Raw genomic sequence first — 18,312 nt, 5'->3', positions numbered from 1 at the left:
TTAGGTGCAGTTAGGTGTAGAGAGGACAGTCTGATCACAGTAGGTGTAGTTAGGTGTACAAAGGACAGTGTGATCTCAGTAGGTGTAGTTTGGCGTACAGAGGACAGTCTGGTCCCAGCAGGTGTAGTTAGGTGAACAGAGGACAGTCTGATCTCAGTAGGTGTACAGAGGACAGTCTGATCACAGCAGGTATAGTTAGGTGTACAGAGGACAGTCAGATCTCAGTAGGTATAGTTAGGTGTGCAGATAACAGTCTGATCCCAGAGGGTGTAGTTAGGTGTACAGAGGACAGTCTGAACACAGGAGGTGTAGTCAGGTGTGCAGAGGACAGTCTGATCTCAGTAGGTGTACAGAGGACAGTCTGATCACAGCAGGTATAGTTAGGTGTACAGAGGACAGTCAGATCTCAGTAGGTATAGTTAGGTGTGCAGATGACAGTCTGATCCCAGAGGGTGTAGTTAGGTATACAGAGGACAGTCTGATCACAGGAGGTGTAGCTAGGTGTACAGAGGACAGTCTGATCACAGGAGGTGTAGTCAGGTGTGCAGAGGACAGTCTGAACTCTGTAGGTGTGGGTGGATGTACAAAGGACATTTTGATCGCAGTAGGTTTAGTTTGATGTACAGAGGACAGTCTGATCCCATTAGGTGCAGTTAGGTGTAGAGAGGACAGTCTGATCACAGTAGGTGTAGTTAGGTGTACAAAGGACAGTGTGATCTCAGTAGGTGTAGTTTGGCGTACAGAGGACAGTCTGGTCCCAGCAGGTGTAGTTAGGTGGACAGAGGACAGTCTGATCACAGCAGGTATAGTTAGGTGTACAGAGGACAGTCAGATCTCAGTAGGTATAGTTAGGTGTGCAGATGACAGTCTGATCCCAGAGGGTGTAGTTAGGTATACAGAGGACAGTCTGATCACAGGAGGTGTAGCTAGGTGTACAGAGGACAGTCTGATCACAGGAGGTGTAGTCAGGTGTGCAGAGGACAGTCTGATCTCAGTAGGTGTAGTTAGGTATACAGAGGATAGTCTGATCCCAGTAGGTGTAGTTAGGTGTACAGAGGACAGGCTTATTGCAGTAGGTGTAGTTAGGTGTACAGAGCACATTCTGATCCCGGTCGGTGTAGTTCGGTGTACACAGGACAGTTTGATCCCAGTTGATGTAGTTAGGTGTACAGAGGACAGTCTGATTTCTGTAGGTGTAGTTAGGTGTACAGAGGACAGTCTGATCCCAGTAGGTGTACAGGGGACTATCTGATCTCAGTAGGTGTAGTTAGGTGTACAGAGGACAGTCTGATCTCTGTAGGTGTAGTTCGGTGTACAGAGGACAGTCTGATCGCAGTAGGTGTACAGGGGACAGTCTGATCCCAGTAGGTGTAGTTTGGTGTACAGAGCACAGTCTGGTCCCAATAGGTGTAGTTAGTGTACAAAGGACAGTCAGATCCCAGTAGGTGTAGTTAGGGGTACAGAGGACATTCTGATCTCTGTAGCTCTACAGAGGACAGTCTGATCACAGCAGGTATAGTTCGGTGTACAGAGGACAGTCAGATCTCAGTAGGTGTAGTTAGCTGTACAGAGGACAGTCTGATCACAGTAGGTGCAGTTAGGTGTACAGAGGTCAGTCTGATCACAGTAGGTGTAGTTTGGCGTACAGAGGACAGTCTGATCACAGGAGGTGTAGTCAGGTGTGCAGAGGACAGTCTGATCTCAGTAGGTGTACAGAGGACAGTCTGATCACAGCAGGTATAGTTAGGTGTACAGAGGACAGTCAGATCTCAGTAGGTATAGTTAGGTGTGCAGATGACAGTCTGATCCCAGAGGGTGTAGTTAGGTATACAGAGGACAGTCTGATCACAGGAGGTGTAGCTAGGTGTACAGAGGACAGTCTGATCACAGGAGGTGTAGTCAGGTGTGCAGAGGACAGTCTGATCTCAGTAGGTGTAGTTAGGTATACAGAGGATAGTCTGATCCCAGTAGGTGTAGTTAGGTGTACAGAGGACAGGCTTATCGCAGTAGGTGTAGTTAGGTGTACAGAGCACATTCTGATCCCGGTCGGTGTAGTTCGGTGTACACAGGACAGTTTGATCCCAGTTGATGTAGTTAGGTGTACAGAGGACAGTCTGATTTCTGTAGGTGTAGTTAGGTGTACAGAGGACAGTCTGATCCCAGTAGGTGTACAGGGGACTATCTGATCTCAGTAGGTGTAGTTAGGTGTACAGAGGACAGTCTGATCTCTGTAGGTGTAGTTCAGTGTACAGAGGACAGTCTGATCGCAGTAGGTGTACAGGGGACAGTCTGATCCCAGTAGGTGTAGTTTGGTGTACAGAGCACAGTCTGGTCCCAATAGGTGTAGTTAGTGTACAAAGGACAGTCAGATCCCAGTAGGTGTAGTTAGGGGTACAGAGGACAGTCTGATCTCAGTAGCTGTACAGAGGACAGTCTGATCACAGCAGGTATAGTTCGGTGTACAGAGGACAGTCAGATCTCAGTAGGTGTAGTTAGGTGTACAGAGGACAGTCTGATCACAGTAGGTGCAGTTAGGTGTACAGAGGACAGTCTGATCCCTGTAGGTGTAAAGAGGACAGTCTGATCACAGTAGGTGTAGTTAGGTGTACAGAGGACAGTCTGACCACAGTGGGTGTAGTTAGTGCACAGAGGACAGTCTGAGCTCTGTAGGTGTAGGTGGATGTACAAAGGACATTTTGATCGCAGTAGGTTTAGTTTGATGTACAGAGGACAGTCTGATCCCATTAGGTGCAGTTAGGTGTAGAGAGGACAGTCTGATCACAGTAGGTGTAGTTAGGTGTACAAAGGACAGTGTGATCTCAGTAGGTGTAGTTTGGCGTACAGAGGACAGTCTGGTCCCAGCAGGTGTAGTTAGGTGAACAGAGGACAGTCTGATCTCAGTAGGTGTACAGAGGACAGTCTGATCACAGCAGGTATAGTTAGGTGTACAGAGGACAGTCAGATCTCAGTAGGTATAGTTAGGTGTGCAGATGACAGTCTGATCCCAGAGGGTGTAGTTAGGTATACAGAGGACAGTCTGATCACAGGAGGTGTAGCTAGGTGTACAGAGGACAGTCTGATCACAGGAGGTGTAGTCAGGTGTGCAGAGGACAGTCTGATCTCAGTAGGTGTAGTTAGGTATACAGAGGATAGTCTGATCCCAGTAGGTGTAGTTCGGTGTACAGAGGACAGGCTTATCGCAGTAGGTGTAGTTAGGTGTACAGAGCACATTCTGATCCCGGTCGGTGTAGTTCGGTGTACACAGGACAGTTTGATCCCAGTTGATGTAGTTAGGTGTACAGAGGACAGTCTGATTTCTGTAGGTGTAGTTAGGTGTACAGAGGACAGTCTGATCCCAGTAGGTGTACAGGGGACTATCTGATCTCAGTAGGTGTAGTTAGGTGTACAGAGGACAGTCTGATCTCTGTAGGTGTAGTTCGGTGTACAGAGGACAGTCTGATCGCAGTAGGTGTACAGGGGACAGTCTGATCCCAGTAGGTGTAGTTTGGTGTACAGAGCACAGTCTGGTCCCAATAGGTGTAGTTAGTGTACAAACGACAGTCAGATCCCAGTAGGTGTAGTTAGGGGTACAGAGGACATTCTGATCTCAGTAGCTCTACAGAGGACAGTCTGATCACAGCAGGTATAGTTCGGTGTACAGAGGACAGTCAGATCTCAGTAGGTGTAGTTAGGTATACAGAGGACAGTCTGATCACAGTAGGTGCAGTTAGGTGTACAGAGGACAGTCTGATCACAGTAGGTGTAGTTAGATGTACAGAGGATAGTCTGGTCCCAGTAGGTGTAGTTAGGTGAACAGAGGGCAGTCTGATCCCAGTAGGTGTACTGAGGACATTCTGATCACAGTAGGTGTCGTTCGGTGTACAGAGGACAGTCTGATGCCAGAACGTATAGTCAGATGTACAGAGGACAGTTTTTTCATAGTAGGTGTAGTTAGATGTACAGAGGACAGTTTAACTCCAGTAGGTGTAGTTAGGTGTACAGAGGACAGTCTGATCCTTGTAGGTGTAAAGAGGACAGTCTGATCACAGTAGGTGTAGTTAGGTGTACAGAGGACAGTCTGACCACAGTGGGTGTAGTTAGTGCACAGAGGACAGTCTGAACTCTGTAGGTGTAGGTGGATGTACAAAGGACATTTTGATCGCAGTAGGTTTAGTTAGATGTACAGAGGACAGTCTGATCCCATTAGGTGCAGTTAGGTGTAGAGAGGACAGTCTGATCACAGTAGGTGTAGTTAGGTGTACAAAGGACAGTGTGATCTCAGTAGGTGTAGTTTGGCGTACACATGACAGTCTGATCCCAGAGGGTGTAGTTAGGTGTACCGAGGACAGTCTGATCACAGGAGGTGTAGCTAGGTGTACAGTGGACAGTCTGATCACAGGAGGTGTAGTTAGGTATACAGAGGATAGTCTGATCCCAGTAGGTGTAGTTAGGTGTACAGAGGACAGGCTTATCGCAGTAGGTGTAGTTAGGTGTACAGAGCACATTCTGATCCCGGTCGGTGTAGTTCGGTGTACACAGGACAGTTTGATCCCAGTTGATGTAGTTAGGTGTACAGAGGACAGTCTGATATCTGTAGGTGTAGTTAGGTGTACAGAGGACAGTCTGATCCCAGTAGGTGTACAGGGGACTATCTGATCTCAGTAGGTGTAGTTAGGTGTACAGAGGACAGTCTGATCTCTGTAGGTGTAGTTAGGTGTACAGAGGACAGTCTGATCGCAGGAGGTGTACAGGGGACAGTCTGATCCCAGTAGGTGTAGTTTGGTGTACAGAGCACAGTCTTTTCCCAATAGGTGTAGTTAGTGTACAAAGGACAGTCAGATCCCAGTAGGTGTAGTTAGGTGTACAGAGGACAGTCTGATCTCTGTAGGTGTAGTTAGGTGTACAGAGGACAGTCTGATCGCAGGAGGTGTACAGGGGACAGTCTGATCCCAGTAGGTGTAGTTTGGTGTACAGAGCACAGTCTGGTCCCAATAGGTGTAGTTAGTGTACAAAGGACAGTCAGATCCCAGTAGGTGTAGTTAGGGGTACAGAGGACAGTCTGATCTCAGTAGCTGTACAGAGGACAGTCTGATCACAGCAGGTATAGTTAGGTGAACAGAGGACAGTCTGATCACAGTAGGTGCAGTTAGGTGTACAGAGGACAGTCTGATCACAGTAGGTGTAGTTAGATGTACAGAGGACAGTCTGGTCCCAGTAGGTGTAGTTAGGTGAACAGAGGACTGTCTGATCCCAGTAGGTGTACTGAGGACAGTCTGATCACAGTAGGTGTCGTTCGGTGTACAGAGGACAGTCTGATGCCAGAACGTGTAGTCAGATGTACAGAGGACAGTTTTTTCATAGTAGGTGTAGTTAGATGTACAGAGGACAGTTTAACTCCAGTAGGTGTAGTTAGGTGTCCAGAGGACAGTCTGATATCTGTAGGTGTAAAGAGGACAGTCTGATCACAGTAGGTGTAGTTAGCTGTACAGAGCACATTCTGATCCCGGTCGGTGTAGTTCGGTGTACACAGGACAGTTTGATCCCAGTTGATGTAGTTAGGTGTACAGAGGACAGTCTGATTTCTGTAGGTGTAGTTAGGTGTACAGAGGACAGTCTGATCCCAGTAGGTGTACAGGGGACTATCTGATCTCAGTAGGTGTAGTTAGGTGTACAGAGGACAGTCTGATCTCTGTAGGTGTAGTTAGGTGTACAGAGGACAGGCTTATCGCAGTAGGTGTAGTTAGGTGTACAGAGCACATTCTGATCCCGGTCGGTGTAGTTCGGTGTACACAGGACAGTTCGATCCCAGTTGATGTAGTTAGGTGTACAGAGGACAGTCTGATTTCTGTAGGTGTAGTTAGGTGTACAGAGGACAGTCTGATCCCAGTAGGTGTACAGGGGACTATCTGATCTCAGTAGGTGTAGTTAGGTGTACAGAGGACAGTCTGATCTCTGTAGGTGTAGTTCGGTGTACAGAGGACAGTCTGATCGCAGTAGGTGTACAGGGGACAGTCTGATCCCAGTAGGTGTAGTTTGGTGTACAGAGCACAGTCTGGTCCCAATAGGTGTAGTTAGGGGTACAGAGGACAGTCTGATCTCAGTAGCTGTACAGAGGACAGTCTGATCACAGCAGGTATAGTTCGGTGTACAGAGGACAGTCAGATCTCAGTAGGTGTAGTTAGGTGTACAGAGGACAGTCTGATCACAGTAGGTGCAGTTAGGTGTACAGAGGACAGTCTGATCCCTGTGGGTGTAAAGAGGACAGTCTGATCACAGTAGGTGTAGTTAGGTGTACAGAGGACAGTCTGACCACAGTGGGTGTAGTTAGTGCACAGAGGACAGTCTGAGCTCTGTAGGTGTAGGTGGATGTACAAAGGACATTTTGATCGCAGTAGGTTTAGTTTGATGTACAGAGGACAGTCAGATCCCATTAGGTGCAGTTAGGTGTAGAGAGGACAGTCTGATCACAGTAGGTGTAGTTAGGTGTACAAAGGACAGTGTGATCTCAGTAGGTGTAGTTTGGCGTACAGAGGACAGTCTGGTCCCAGCAGGTGTAGTTAGGTGAACAGAGGACAGTCTGATCTCAGTAGGTGTACAGAGGACAGTCTGATCACAGCAGGTATAGTTAGGTGTACAGAGGACAGTCAGATCTCAGTAGGTATAGTTAGGTGTGCAGATGACAGTCTGATCCCAGAGGGTGTAGTTAGGTATACAGAGGACAGTCTGATCACAGGAGGTGTAGCTAGGTGTACAGAGGACAGTCTGATCACAGGAGGTGTAGTCAGGTGTGCAGAGGACAGTCTGATCTCAGTAGGTGTAGTTAGGTATACAGAGGATAGTCTGATCCCAGTAGGTGTAGTTCGGTGTACAGAGGACAGGCTTATCGCAGTAGGTGTAGTTAGGTGTACAGAGCACATTCTGATCCCGGTCGGTGTAGTTCGGTGTACACAGGACAGTTTGATCCCAGTTGATGTAGTTAGGTGTACAGAGGACAGTCTGATTTCTGTAGGTGTAGTTAGGTGTACAGAGGACAGTCTGATCCCAGTAGGTGTACAGGGGACTATCTGATCTCAGTAGGTGTAGTTAAGTGTACAGAGGACAGTCTGATCTCTGTAGGTGTAGTTCGGTGTACAGAGGACAGTCTGATCGCAGTAGGTGTACAGGGGACAGTCTGATCCCAGTAGGTGTAGTTTGGTGTACAGAGCACAGTCTGGTCCCAATAGGTGTAGTTAGTGTACAAACGACAGTCAGATCCCAGTAGGTGTAGTTAGGGGTACAGAGGACATTCTGATCTCAGTAGCTCTACAGAGGACAGTCTGATCACAGCAGGTATAGTTCGGTGTACAGAGGACAGTCAGATCTCAGTAGGTGTAGTTAGGTATACAGAGGACAGTCTGATCACAGTAGGTGCAGTTAGGTGTACAGAGGACAGTCTGATCACAGTAGGTGTAGTTAGATGTACAGAGGATAGTCTGGTCCCAGTAGGTGTAGTTAGGTGAACAGAGGGCAGTCTGATCCCAGTAGGTGTACTGAGGACATTCTGATCACAGTAGGTGTCGTTCGGTGTACAGAGGACAGTCTGATGCCAGAACGTATAGTCAGATGTACAGAGGACAGTTTTTTCATAGTAGGTGTAGTTAGATGTACAGAGGACAGTTTAACTCCAGTAGGTGTAGTTCGGTGTACAGAGGACAGTCTGATCCTTGTAGGTGTAAAGAGGACAGTCTGATCACAGTAGGTGTAGTTAGGTGTACAGAGGACAGTCTGACCACAGTGGGTGTAGTTAGTGCACAGAGGACAGTCTGAACTCTGTAGGTGTAGGTGGATGTACAAAGGACATTTTGATCGCAGTAGGTTTAGTTAGATGTACAGAGGACAGTCTGATCCCATTAGGTGCAGTTAGGTGTAGAGAGGACAGTCTGATCACAGTAGGTGTAGTTAGGTGTACAAAGGACAGTGTGATCTCAGTAGGTGTAGTTTGGCGTACACATGACAGTCTGATCCCAGAGGGTGTAGTTAGGTGTACCGAGGACAGTCTGATCACAGGAGGTGTAGCTAGGTGTACAGTGGACAGTCTGATCACAGGAGGTGTAGTCAGGTGTGCAGAGGACAGTCTGATCTCAGTAGGTGTAGTTAGGTATACAGAGGATAGTCTGATCCCAGTAGGTGTAGTTAGGTGTACAGAGGACAGGCTTATCGCAGTAGGTGTAGTTAGGTGTACAGAGCACATTCTGATCCCGGTCGGTGTAGTTCGGTGTACACAGGACAGTTTGATCCCAGTTGATGTAGTTAGGTGTACAGAGGACAGTCTGATATCTGTAGGTGTAGCTAGGTGTACAGAGGACAGTCTGATCCCAGTAGGTGTACAGGGGACTATCTGATCTCAGTAGGTGTAGTTAGGTGTACAGAGGACAGTCTGATCTCTGGAGGTGTAGTTAGGTGTACAGAGGACAGTCTGATCGCAGGAGGTGTACAGGGGCAGTCTGATCCCAGTAGGTGTAGTTTGGTGTACAGAGCACAGTCTGGTCCCAATAGGTGTAGTTAGTGTACAAAGGACAGTCAGATCCCAGTAGGTGTAGTTAGGGGTACAGAGGACAGTCTGATCTCAGTAGCTGTACAGAGGACAGTCTGATCACAGCAGGTATAGTTAGGTGAACAGAGGACAGTCTGATCACAGTAGGTGCAGTTAGGTGTACAGAGGACAGTCTGATCACAGTAGGTGTAGTTAGATGTACAGAGGACAGTCTGGTCCCAGTAGGTGTAGTTAGGTGAACAGAGGACTGTCTGATCCCAGTAGGTGTACTGAGGACAGTCTGATCACAGTAGGTGTCGTTCGGTGTACAGAGGACAGTCTGATGCCAGAACGTGTAGTCAGATGTACAGAGGACAGTTTTTTCATAGTAGGTGTAGTTAGATGTACAGAGGACAGTTTAACTCCAGTAGGTGTAGTTAGGTGTCCAGAGGACAGTCTGATCCCTGTAGGTGTAAAGAGGACAGTCTGATCACAGTAGGTGTAGTTAGGTGTTCAGAGGACAGTCTGACCACAGTGGGTGTAGTTAGTGCACAGAGGACAGTCTGAACTCTGTAGGTGTAGGTGGATGTACAAAGGACATTTTGATCGCAGTAGGTTTAGTTAGATGTACAGAGGACAGTCTGATCCCATTAGGTGTAGTTAGGTGTAGAGAGGACAGTCTGATCCCAGTAGGTGTAGTTAGGTGTACAAAGGACAGTGTGATCTCAGTAGGTGTAGTTTGGCGTACAGAGGACAGTCTGATCCCAGCAGGTGTAGTTAGGTGAACAGAGGACAGTCTGATCTCAGTAGGTGTACAGAGGACAGTCTGATCACAGCAGGTATAGTTAGGTGTACAGAGGACAGTCAGATCTCAGTAGGTATAGTTAGGTGTGCAGATGACAGTCTGATCCCAGAGGGTGTAGTTAGGTGTACAGAGGACAGTCTGATCTTGGTAGGTGTAGTTATGTGTACAGAGGACAGTCTGATCTATGTAGGTGTACATCGGACAGTCAGATCACAGTAGGTGCAGTTAGGTTATACAGAGGACAGTCTGATCACAGTAGGTGTACAGAGGATTGTCTGATCACAGGAGGTATAGTTAGCTGTACAGAGGACAGTCTGATCTCAGTGGGTGTAGTTAGGTGAACAGAGGACAGTCTGATCCCAGTAGGTGTACTGAGGACAGTCTGATCACAGTAGGTGTCGTTCGGTGTACAGAGGATAGTCTGATCCCAGAACGTGTAGTCAGATGTACAGAGGACAGTCTTTTCATAGTAGGTGTAGTTAGATGTACAGAGGACAGTTTAACTCCAGTAGGTGTAGTTAGGTGTACAGAGGACAGTCTGATCCCTGTAGGTGTAAAGAGGACAGTCTGATCACAGTAGGTGTAGTTAGGTGTACAGAGGACAGTCTGACCACAGTGGGTGTAGTTAGTGCACAGAGGACAGTCTGAACTCTGTAGGTGTAGGTGGATGTACAAAGGACATTTTGATCGCAGTAGGTTTAGTTAGATGTACAGAGGACAGTCTGATCCCATTAGGTGTAGGTAGATGTACAGAGGACAGTCTAATCACAGTAGCTGTAGTCAGAAGTACAGAGGACAGTCTGATCACAGTATGTGTACAGAGGACAGTCTGATCACAGTAGGTGTAGTTAGGTGTACAAAGGATGTCTGATCCCAGTAGATGTAGTTAGGTGTACAGAGGACAGTCTGATCCCTGTAGATGTACAGAGGACAGTCTGACCACAGTAGGTGTATTTAGGTGTACAGAGGACAGTCTGACCACAGTCGGTGTAGTTAGAGGTACAGAGGACAGTCTGATCACAGTAGGTGTAGAAAGATGTACAGAGGACAGTCTGATCACAGTAGGTCTAGTTAGGTGTACAAAGTGCAGTATGATCTCAGTAGGTGTAGTTTGGTGTACAGAGGACAGTCCGGTCCCAGTAGGTGCAGTTAGGTGTAGAGAGGACAGTCTGATCACAGTAGGTGTAGTTAGGTGTACAAAGGACAGTGTGATCTCAGTCGGTGTAGTTTGGCGTACAGAGGACAGTCTGGTCCCAGTAGGAGTAGTTAGGTGTACAGAGGACAGTCAGATCTCAGTAGGTATAGTTAGGTGTGCAGATGACAGTCTGATCCCAGAGGGTTTAGTTAGGTGTACAGAGGACAGTCTGATCTTGGTAGGTGTAGTTATGTGTACAGAGGACAGTCTGATCAATGTAGGTGTACATAGGACAGTCAGATCACAGTAGGTGCAGTTAGGTTATACAGAGAACACTCTGATCACAGTAGGTGTACAGAGGACTGTCTGATCACAGGAGGTATAGTTAGCTGTACAGAGGACAGTCTGATCTCAGTGGGTGTAGTTAGGTGTACAGAGGACAGTCTGATCCCAGTAGGTATCGTTATATGTATAGAGGACAGTCTAATCACAGTAGGTGTAGTTAGGTGTACAGAGGACAGTCTGATCCCAGTAGGTGTAGTTAGGTGTACAGAGGAAAGTCTCATCCCAGTAAGTGTACAGAGGACAGTCTGATCACAGTAGGTGTTGTTAGGTGTGCAGAGGACAGTCTGACCACAGTAGGTGTAGTTAAGTGCACAGAGGACAGTCTGAACTCTGTAGGTGTAGGTGGATGTACTGAGGACATTCTGATCGCAGTAGATTTAGTTAGATGTACAGAGGACAGTCTGATCACAGTAGGTGTAGTTAGGTGTACAGAGGATGTCTGATCCCAGTAGGTGTAGTTAGGTGTTCAGAGGACAGTGTGATCATTGTCGGTATAGTTAGGTGTACAGAGGACAGTCTGATCTCAGTAGGTGTAGGTAGGTGTACAGAGGACAGTCTGATCCCAGTAGGTGTAGGTAGATATACAGAGGACAGTCTAATCACAGTAGCTGTAGTCAGAAGTACAGAGGACAGTCTGATCACAGTATGTGTACAGAGGACAGTCTGATCACAGTAGGTGTAGTTAGGTGTACAGAGGATGTCTGATCTCAGAAGGTGTAGTTTGGCATACAGAGGACAGTCTGGTCCCAGTAGGTGTCCTGAGGACAGTCTGATCACAGCAGGTGTAGTTAGGTGTACAGAGGACAGTCTGCTCACAGTTAATGTCGTTCGGTGTACAGAGGATAGTCTGATCCCAGAAGGTGTAGTTAGGTGTACAGAGGACAGTCTGATCTCTGTAGGTGTAGTTAGGTGTACAAAGGACAGTGTGATCTCAGTCGGTGTAGTTTGGCGTACAGAGGACAGTCTGGTCCCAGTAGGTGTAGTTGGGTGAACAGAGGGCAGTCTGATCCCAGTCGCTGTAGAGCGGACAGTCTGATCCCAGTAGGTGTAGGTAGATGGACAGCAGACAGTCTAATCACAGTAGGTGTAGTTAGATGTACAGAGGACAGTCTGATCACAGTAGGTGTAGTTAGGTGTACAAAGGACAGTGTGATCTCAGTAGGTGTAGTTTGGCGTACAGAGGACAGTCTGATCACAGTAGGTGTAGTTAGGTGTACAGAGGACAGTCTGATCTCAGTAGGTGTAGTTAGATGTACAGAGGACAGTCTGATCCCAGTACGAGTACAGAGCACATTCTGATCCCAGTAGGTGTAGTTCGGTGTACAGAGGACAGTCTGATCGCAGTCGGTGTAGGTAGGTGTACAGAGGACAGTCTGATCCCAGTAGGTGTAGTTCGGTGTAGAGAGGACAGTCTGATCGCAGTAGGTGTAGTTAGGTGTACAGAGGACAGTCTGATCTCAGTAGGTGTAGTTAGATGTACAGAGGCTAGTCTGATCCCAGTACGAGTACAGAGCACAATCTCATCCCAGTAGGTGTAGTTAGGTGTACAGGGGACAGTCTGATCCCAGTAGGCAGAGTTAGATGTACAGAGGACTGTCTGATCACAGTAGGTGTAGTTCGGTGTACAGAGCACAATCTGATTCCAGTAGGTGTAGTTAGGTGTACAGAGGACAGTCTGATCTCAGTAGGTGTAGTTAGATGTACAGAGGATAGTCTGATCCCAGTACGAGTACAGAGCACAATCTGATCCCAGTAGGTGTAGTTAGGTGTACAGGGGACAGTCTGATCCCAGTAGGCAGAGTTAGATGTACAGAGGACTGTCTGATCACAGTAGGTGTAGTTCGGTGTACAGAGCACAATCTGATTCCAGTAGGTGTAGTTAGGTTAACAGAGCACAGCCTGGTTCCTGTAGGTGTAGTTAGGTGCCACAGAGGACAGTTCAGCGTTAAAGCTGCATTGCTCTGTGAGCGGGCGCCCTCTGCTGCTGCCACTGGCAGTGGGTGGGACCTGAGCTTGGTGCTTTATAAATGAGCAGAGCGCCGGTAGCTTCTTGGTGAGAGTGAGTGTTGCTGCAGCTGCCAGAGATGTCTTCAGCCTACGCGGACATGTGTCAATGCAGGAACGACAGGGGGCTGAGTAGCATCCTGTACAAACTGCTGAAAAACGAAGGGCAGAATCTGCCACAGGAGCAGCAGACCCCCGCTTCAGCCTCCAGATCCCCGGGGCAGGACTGCCCCTGTAAATCCAAGCGGAAAATTGTGCTCAAGTGCCCTCACATCAGCTGTGCAGCAGCCTCCGCCGTCCTGGCCAAGACGCTGACATTTATAAAGAATGTGCCCTGTTTCCAGGCATTACCCTGTTGTGACCAGCTGATCCTGCTGAGAAGGTGCTGGGCGCCCCTTCTGGTCCTGGGACTGGCACAGGACAAAGTCGACTTCGAAACGATGGAGACTTCCGAACCCAGTATTTTACACACGATTTTAACAAACGGGCCCCCGAACGTCCAGGAAGAGTCGGGGCATCAACACTCACCTTCGGCGGCAGAGATCCAGACCATTCAGAGGTTTCTGCTGAAGTGCTGGAGCCTGGACATTAGCCCCAAGGAGTATGCCTATCTGAAAGGGATTCTTCTCTTTAACCCAGGTTGGTATAATCACAGATACACTAAACATTTTAGTCTCGGAAAAGCTTCACGAAGGTAGCAGACGTATAACTGAAATAACTTTCATTGACAATTTCTTTGTGATTTGCTTTTCCATCTTATCCAGATACACAGTTAGTGTAAATCTTTTTTTCAGAAACTTGGAAGGGTGTTTTTATCGTGTAACTTTCGCAGCCTCCAAAGATCATTTGGTTTTATGTTTGGTAATTTACGGAATGTGGGTGTCACTGGTTAGGCCAGCATTTACTGCCCACCCCTAGTTATCCTTCAGAAGGTGCTGGTGAGTTAGTTGCCTTCTTTGCAGTGCTGTTAGGGAGGGAGTTCCAGGATTTTGACCCAGTGACAGTGAAAGAATCCCGATATATTTCCTAGTCAGGATGGTGAGTGACTTGGAGGGGAACCTCCAGGTGGTGGTGGTGTTCCCATGTACCTGCTGCACTTATCCTTCCAGATGGTAGTGGTCGTGGGGTTGGAAGGCGCTGCTAAGGAATCTTGGTGAGTCACTGCAGTGAATCTTGTAAATGGTACACACGGCTGGTGGTGAAGGAAGAGAATCTTTGTGGAAGGGGTGGAGTCAAGCGGGCTGCTTTGACCTGGATGCTATCGAGGTTCTTGAGTGTTGTTGGAGCTGCACTCACCCAGACAAATGGAAAGTTTCCATCACACTCCTGACTTGTGCCTTGTAGGGATGGTGGACAGGCTTTCGGGGGTCAGGAGGTGAGTTACTCGTCACAAGATTCTGAGTGTCTGACCTGCACTTGTAGGCACAGTATTTATATATGTGGCTCCATTTTATATACATAATAAGTATATTATATATTCTTACTGATTCATGGCTAAACCCCATTCCAAAGAGAGTGGGGTTTAGAGTGGGGAGACCCACTATAAGTAGGCAGTCTCACACCACTGAGGAATTGACTGTAACTCCAGTCCAACACAAATTCAGTAAGAGGAAGGACACACCTTTGCACTTCCCTTTTTCATCTTCAGGATGTCCCAATGCACTTTACAGTAGCCAATGTAAACATTAAGATCCTACAAACAAATTACCAGCGAATCTGTTTTTGTGGGATTAATACTGGGCTAAAGCAACTCTCCACTTCAAGTTATGGTTTGGTTCAAATCCAGCCGAGAAAGCTCAGTTTAACATCACGTTAGAAGAAAAGCATCTCCAATCGGGCAGCACTCTTTCAGTCATGCACTCGTGTCAGATGAGATGCGCAGATGTTTGCAATGGGGTTTGAATCCACAGTCTTCATATTGAAAGATGTGCATGCTACCATTGAAGGTAAAACTGGAATTTAAAGCTTGTTTAAAACATGCTCACGCGTCCTTTAGCACTTATCCAGAATTCAATAAAAACGTTTCATTAGTGCAGACACTCCTGCCCTCAGTTTTCAAATATTTAAATTTGAAATGCTGTGAGAATAATTCTGTATCTGTGGGACTTCAATGATGTGTCTGCAAATGCTGAGGAAACCACTGGGAACCTATGGCACTTACAACAGGCAAGCTCTCAGGCTGAATAATGGCTTTTAGAGTCCTTGAAGCTGCCAGGAACTGATACTGCAACTATTAATCTGAGAAGCCTGTACATACAGTGTGAATATAGCCTTAAATATCATGTACTTCCCAACTCAAGAATATCCAAAATTTAATGAGCTATGGCTGCTTTCCAATAACAGAAACTGCAGGGTACAAAAGGATATGAGTGACATTTACTGATTTTCAATGCAAAGTAAAAAACTGTTGTCTTAACATGTTGGAAGTGTCTTAACATGGAGCGCCCTCACTGGCCAACACAGAAGAGCTGCACTGAGGACTCTTGGCAGGTAAGGGAGAGGAAGCCTCTCTGCAGGATCAAGCACAGCCATGATTGCAGCTTCTCAACCACCCAAACTGGCATTGGGCCATGGAACATTCAGCTTAAATTGAGGCCTTCACATGTATTTGCAGGGTGGGGTGAGTGAGCATTTGAGTGATGGGAATATTCTGGTGATAGGCAAAATCAGCCTGAATTGGGCATTATCTTACCTAGTTGGCTGCCTGCCTGTGGAATGCGCAGCCAATCCTAATCTCGACAGTTGTTCTCTGCATCATCACTGTATGTTTGATTTTGATTTGGCTGGTTAGAAATAGCCATTGGGCGATGATAGTGATGAGTCACTCATGCTTTCATGGGAGAATCTTTCCAATCACTGCTTCTAATCAAGCACTAGGTATGCACAGGTGTGATGAACAGCTCACCTGTAGACTCCTCAAAGTACACACTTAGCTATACTGGCTTAAATCAGCACTATGGTGCAATACTCCACTCTGTACTTGGATGGATGTATCCCTAGCAGCAATCCATCCATGTTAGGCCGCGTTGCTTAAACGGTGGCCTGTATCTACTCTCTCCACCAATGACACACTGTGGCTGCCCAGAGGATGCAATCCAATACCTCGTCAGGATTTCATTCTGTTGTGACCTCTATCCCTGAGAATAAGAGGGCAGCACTGTTATAGGAATGCTGTCTCCTCAAGTTCCCCTCCAAGTCATATATTATCTTGACTTGGACACAACAGACTGGATTTTCTTTGCCTTGTAGAAATAAGGTTTGAGGCAACTGGACTCGAAAGGTTGGAGAGTGTTACAACTCCTTGACCCATTCCCACCACAGGGAATTTTCCCAGGGTTGGGCTGCAAACAGGATCAGCTGCGCGTTCTGCAGGGAGGCACTCAATGAGTGTGGTTAACCTATTCCCCCTGTCTCCCCATCTCCCCCTCCATGAGCCAATGTCCAGGCCGGCAGCATCACCAGAATTTTCCCATCATTGAAGTGCTCTCCCAGCTGCGTGTGAAGGCCTCCATTATCGGCTTTGGGAGTTTTCAATGTAGCCCTTCTGTATTGGTGAGTGAAAGTGCCCTCCTCATTGCTGACCGACCGCGGCAGCACTTCAGCTCCCGGTGTGGCTGCCGAAGCTCCAGAGCTTTTGGCTTTCTGATTGGCTGGCAGCAGCAGTAAACTCCCCACTGATGTTCTCACAGGATGAGTGTGGAGGTGATCATTTATGAGGTCACCTCCCGGAATATTGCACCACTGGTCTCGTTGCTGACAAGTTCAGATTCAGGGGCCGGGTTTTCCTGTTGGCCGACGCTGAAATCGGGAAAAGCAATTGGGCGGAGAATCGGTTCCGACGCTAAAATCGTGACAGGCGCCGATTTGACACCAAATCGTGATTCTCCGTCACCTCAACAGCGGCGTCAATGCATTCTGGAATGCATGTACAGTCGACCCCATTTGCATGTCATTAGCGGGCCTGACCCGGTATTCTCCGGGACCTCCGCGATTCTCTGCCTCTGATGGATCGAGTTCCCGACGGCGCGTTTCACTTGTGCTTTTAAATATCGTGAAACCAGAGTCATGGCTGCTGAGGGAGAGAGAGGAGGTAGGTCCTGGAGAGGGCCGACCGCGGGCTGCCGGCCTGGACACTGGCTGGGGGAGGGGGGATAGGGAGTCGGGAGAACATGTCGAGTGACCGAGGTGACCCCCCCCCCCATGCGACTGGGGCGGTGCCAAGGCATGGACCGCCATTATGGTGGCCATTTTGCTGCGTACCCACTGACCACCCGCCTTGGCCTCTGATTCTGCAGAGTGACACCGGCCATGTGAGTGCCCCCACCTCCCTATCCCCCGCACACACACCCACACCGCAACAACCCCTCACCCAGCCTCCACCCGCCGGCAGCCCACCCTGGGCAACACCCACAGTAGCCCCTGGCAAGGGCAGTGCCAGGCAATGGTACCCCTGGCATCAGGGGCGGGCGCTAGGGCCAGAGGCCTCCATGGTGCCAGGCACCGATGAGGCCAGGGGTGCGGGAATGATGGGGGAGAGGAACATGCGGGGGCAGATCCCACAGTGCCAACTGGGGCCACCATGTAGCCTGGTGGACCTCGTTGGGCACATGGGTATGTACCACGCTAACATGTCGACATTTCACCCCCTGCAGACAAAGGATATGGTATTACAACCAGCAATCATGGTCTTCCTGCTCATCGCCGCAGCCCTGGGGGATGACCTGCGGCTGTACGAGTGGGTGTTGCTCAAGGAGGAGGAAGCTGCAGCAGCGGAACGTGCAGCAGCGGAACGTGCAGCAGCGGAACATGCAGCAGCGGAACGTGCAGCAGCGGAACGTGCAGCAGCGGAACGTGCAGCAGCGGAACGTGCAGCAGCGGTGTGTGCAGCAGCGGAACGTGCAGCAGCGGAGCGAGCAGCAGCGGTGTGTGCAGCAGCGGAGCGAGCAGCAGCGGTGTGTGCAGCAGCGGAGCGAGCAGCAGCGGAGCGAGCAGCAGCGGAGCGAGCAGCAGCGGAACGTGCAGCAGCGGATCGTGCAGCAGCGGAGCGAGCAGCAGCAGTGTGTGCAGCAGCGGAACGTGCAGCAGCGGAACGTGCAGCAGCGGAGCGAGCAGCAGCGGAGCGAGCAGCAGCGGAGCGAGCAGCAGCGGAGCGAGCAGCAGCGGTGTGTGCAGCAGCGGAACGTGCAGCAGCGGAACGTGCAGCAGCGGAACGTGCAGCAGCGGAACGTGCAGCAGCGGAGCGAGCAGCAGCGGAGCGAGCAGCAGCGGTGTGTGCAGCAGCGGAACGAGCAGCAGCGGAACGTGCAGCAGCGGAGCGAGCAGCAGCGGAACGCGCAGCAGCGGAGCGAGCAGCAGCGGAACGTGCAGCAGCGGAACGTGCAGCAGCAGAACGTGCAGCAGCGGAGCGAGCAGCAGCGGAACGTGTAGCAGCGGAACGTGCAGCAGCGGAACGTGCAGCAGCGGAACGAGCAGCAGCGGAACGTGCAGCAGCGGAACGTGCAGCAGCGGAAC

The 18,312-nt window shown here is 49.0% G+C and overlaps 1 protein-coding gene across 1 annotated transcript in view; it reads left to right on the top strand.

Annotated features, from left to right (window-relative positions):
- Positions 1-12,867: 12,867 nt before the first annotated feature.
- Positions 12,868-18,312, top strand: part of LOC140428013 (nuclear receptor subfamily 0 group B member 1-like) — a 35,027-nt gene continuing 29,582 nt past the window's right edge. The window contains exon 1 of the mRNA XM_072513961.1: positions 12,868-13,440. Within this exon, the coding sequence (XP_072370062.1) occupies positions 12,882-13,440 (559 nt within the window). The 5' untranslated portion in view covers positions 12,868-12,881. The remainder of the gene's footprint in view (positions 13,441-18,312) is intronic.

Source organism: Scyliorhinus torazame, chromosome 8 (assembly GCF_047496885.1).
Source record: "Scyliorhinus torazame isolate Kashiwa2021f chromosome 8, sScyTor2.1, whole genome shotgun sequence".
In the NCBI taxonomy this organism is placed as follows: domain Eukaryota; kingdom Metazoa; phylum Chordata; class Chondrichthyes; order Carcharhiniformes; family Scyliorhinidae; genus Scyliorhinus; species Scyliorhinus torazame.
Note: the sequence above shows the minus strand (reverse complement) of the source record. Positions and strands in the feature narration are given on the sequence as shown.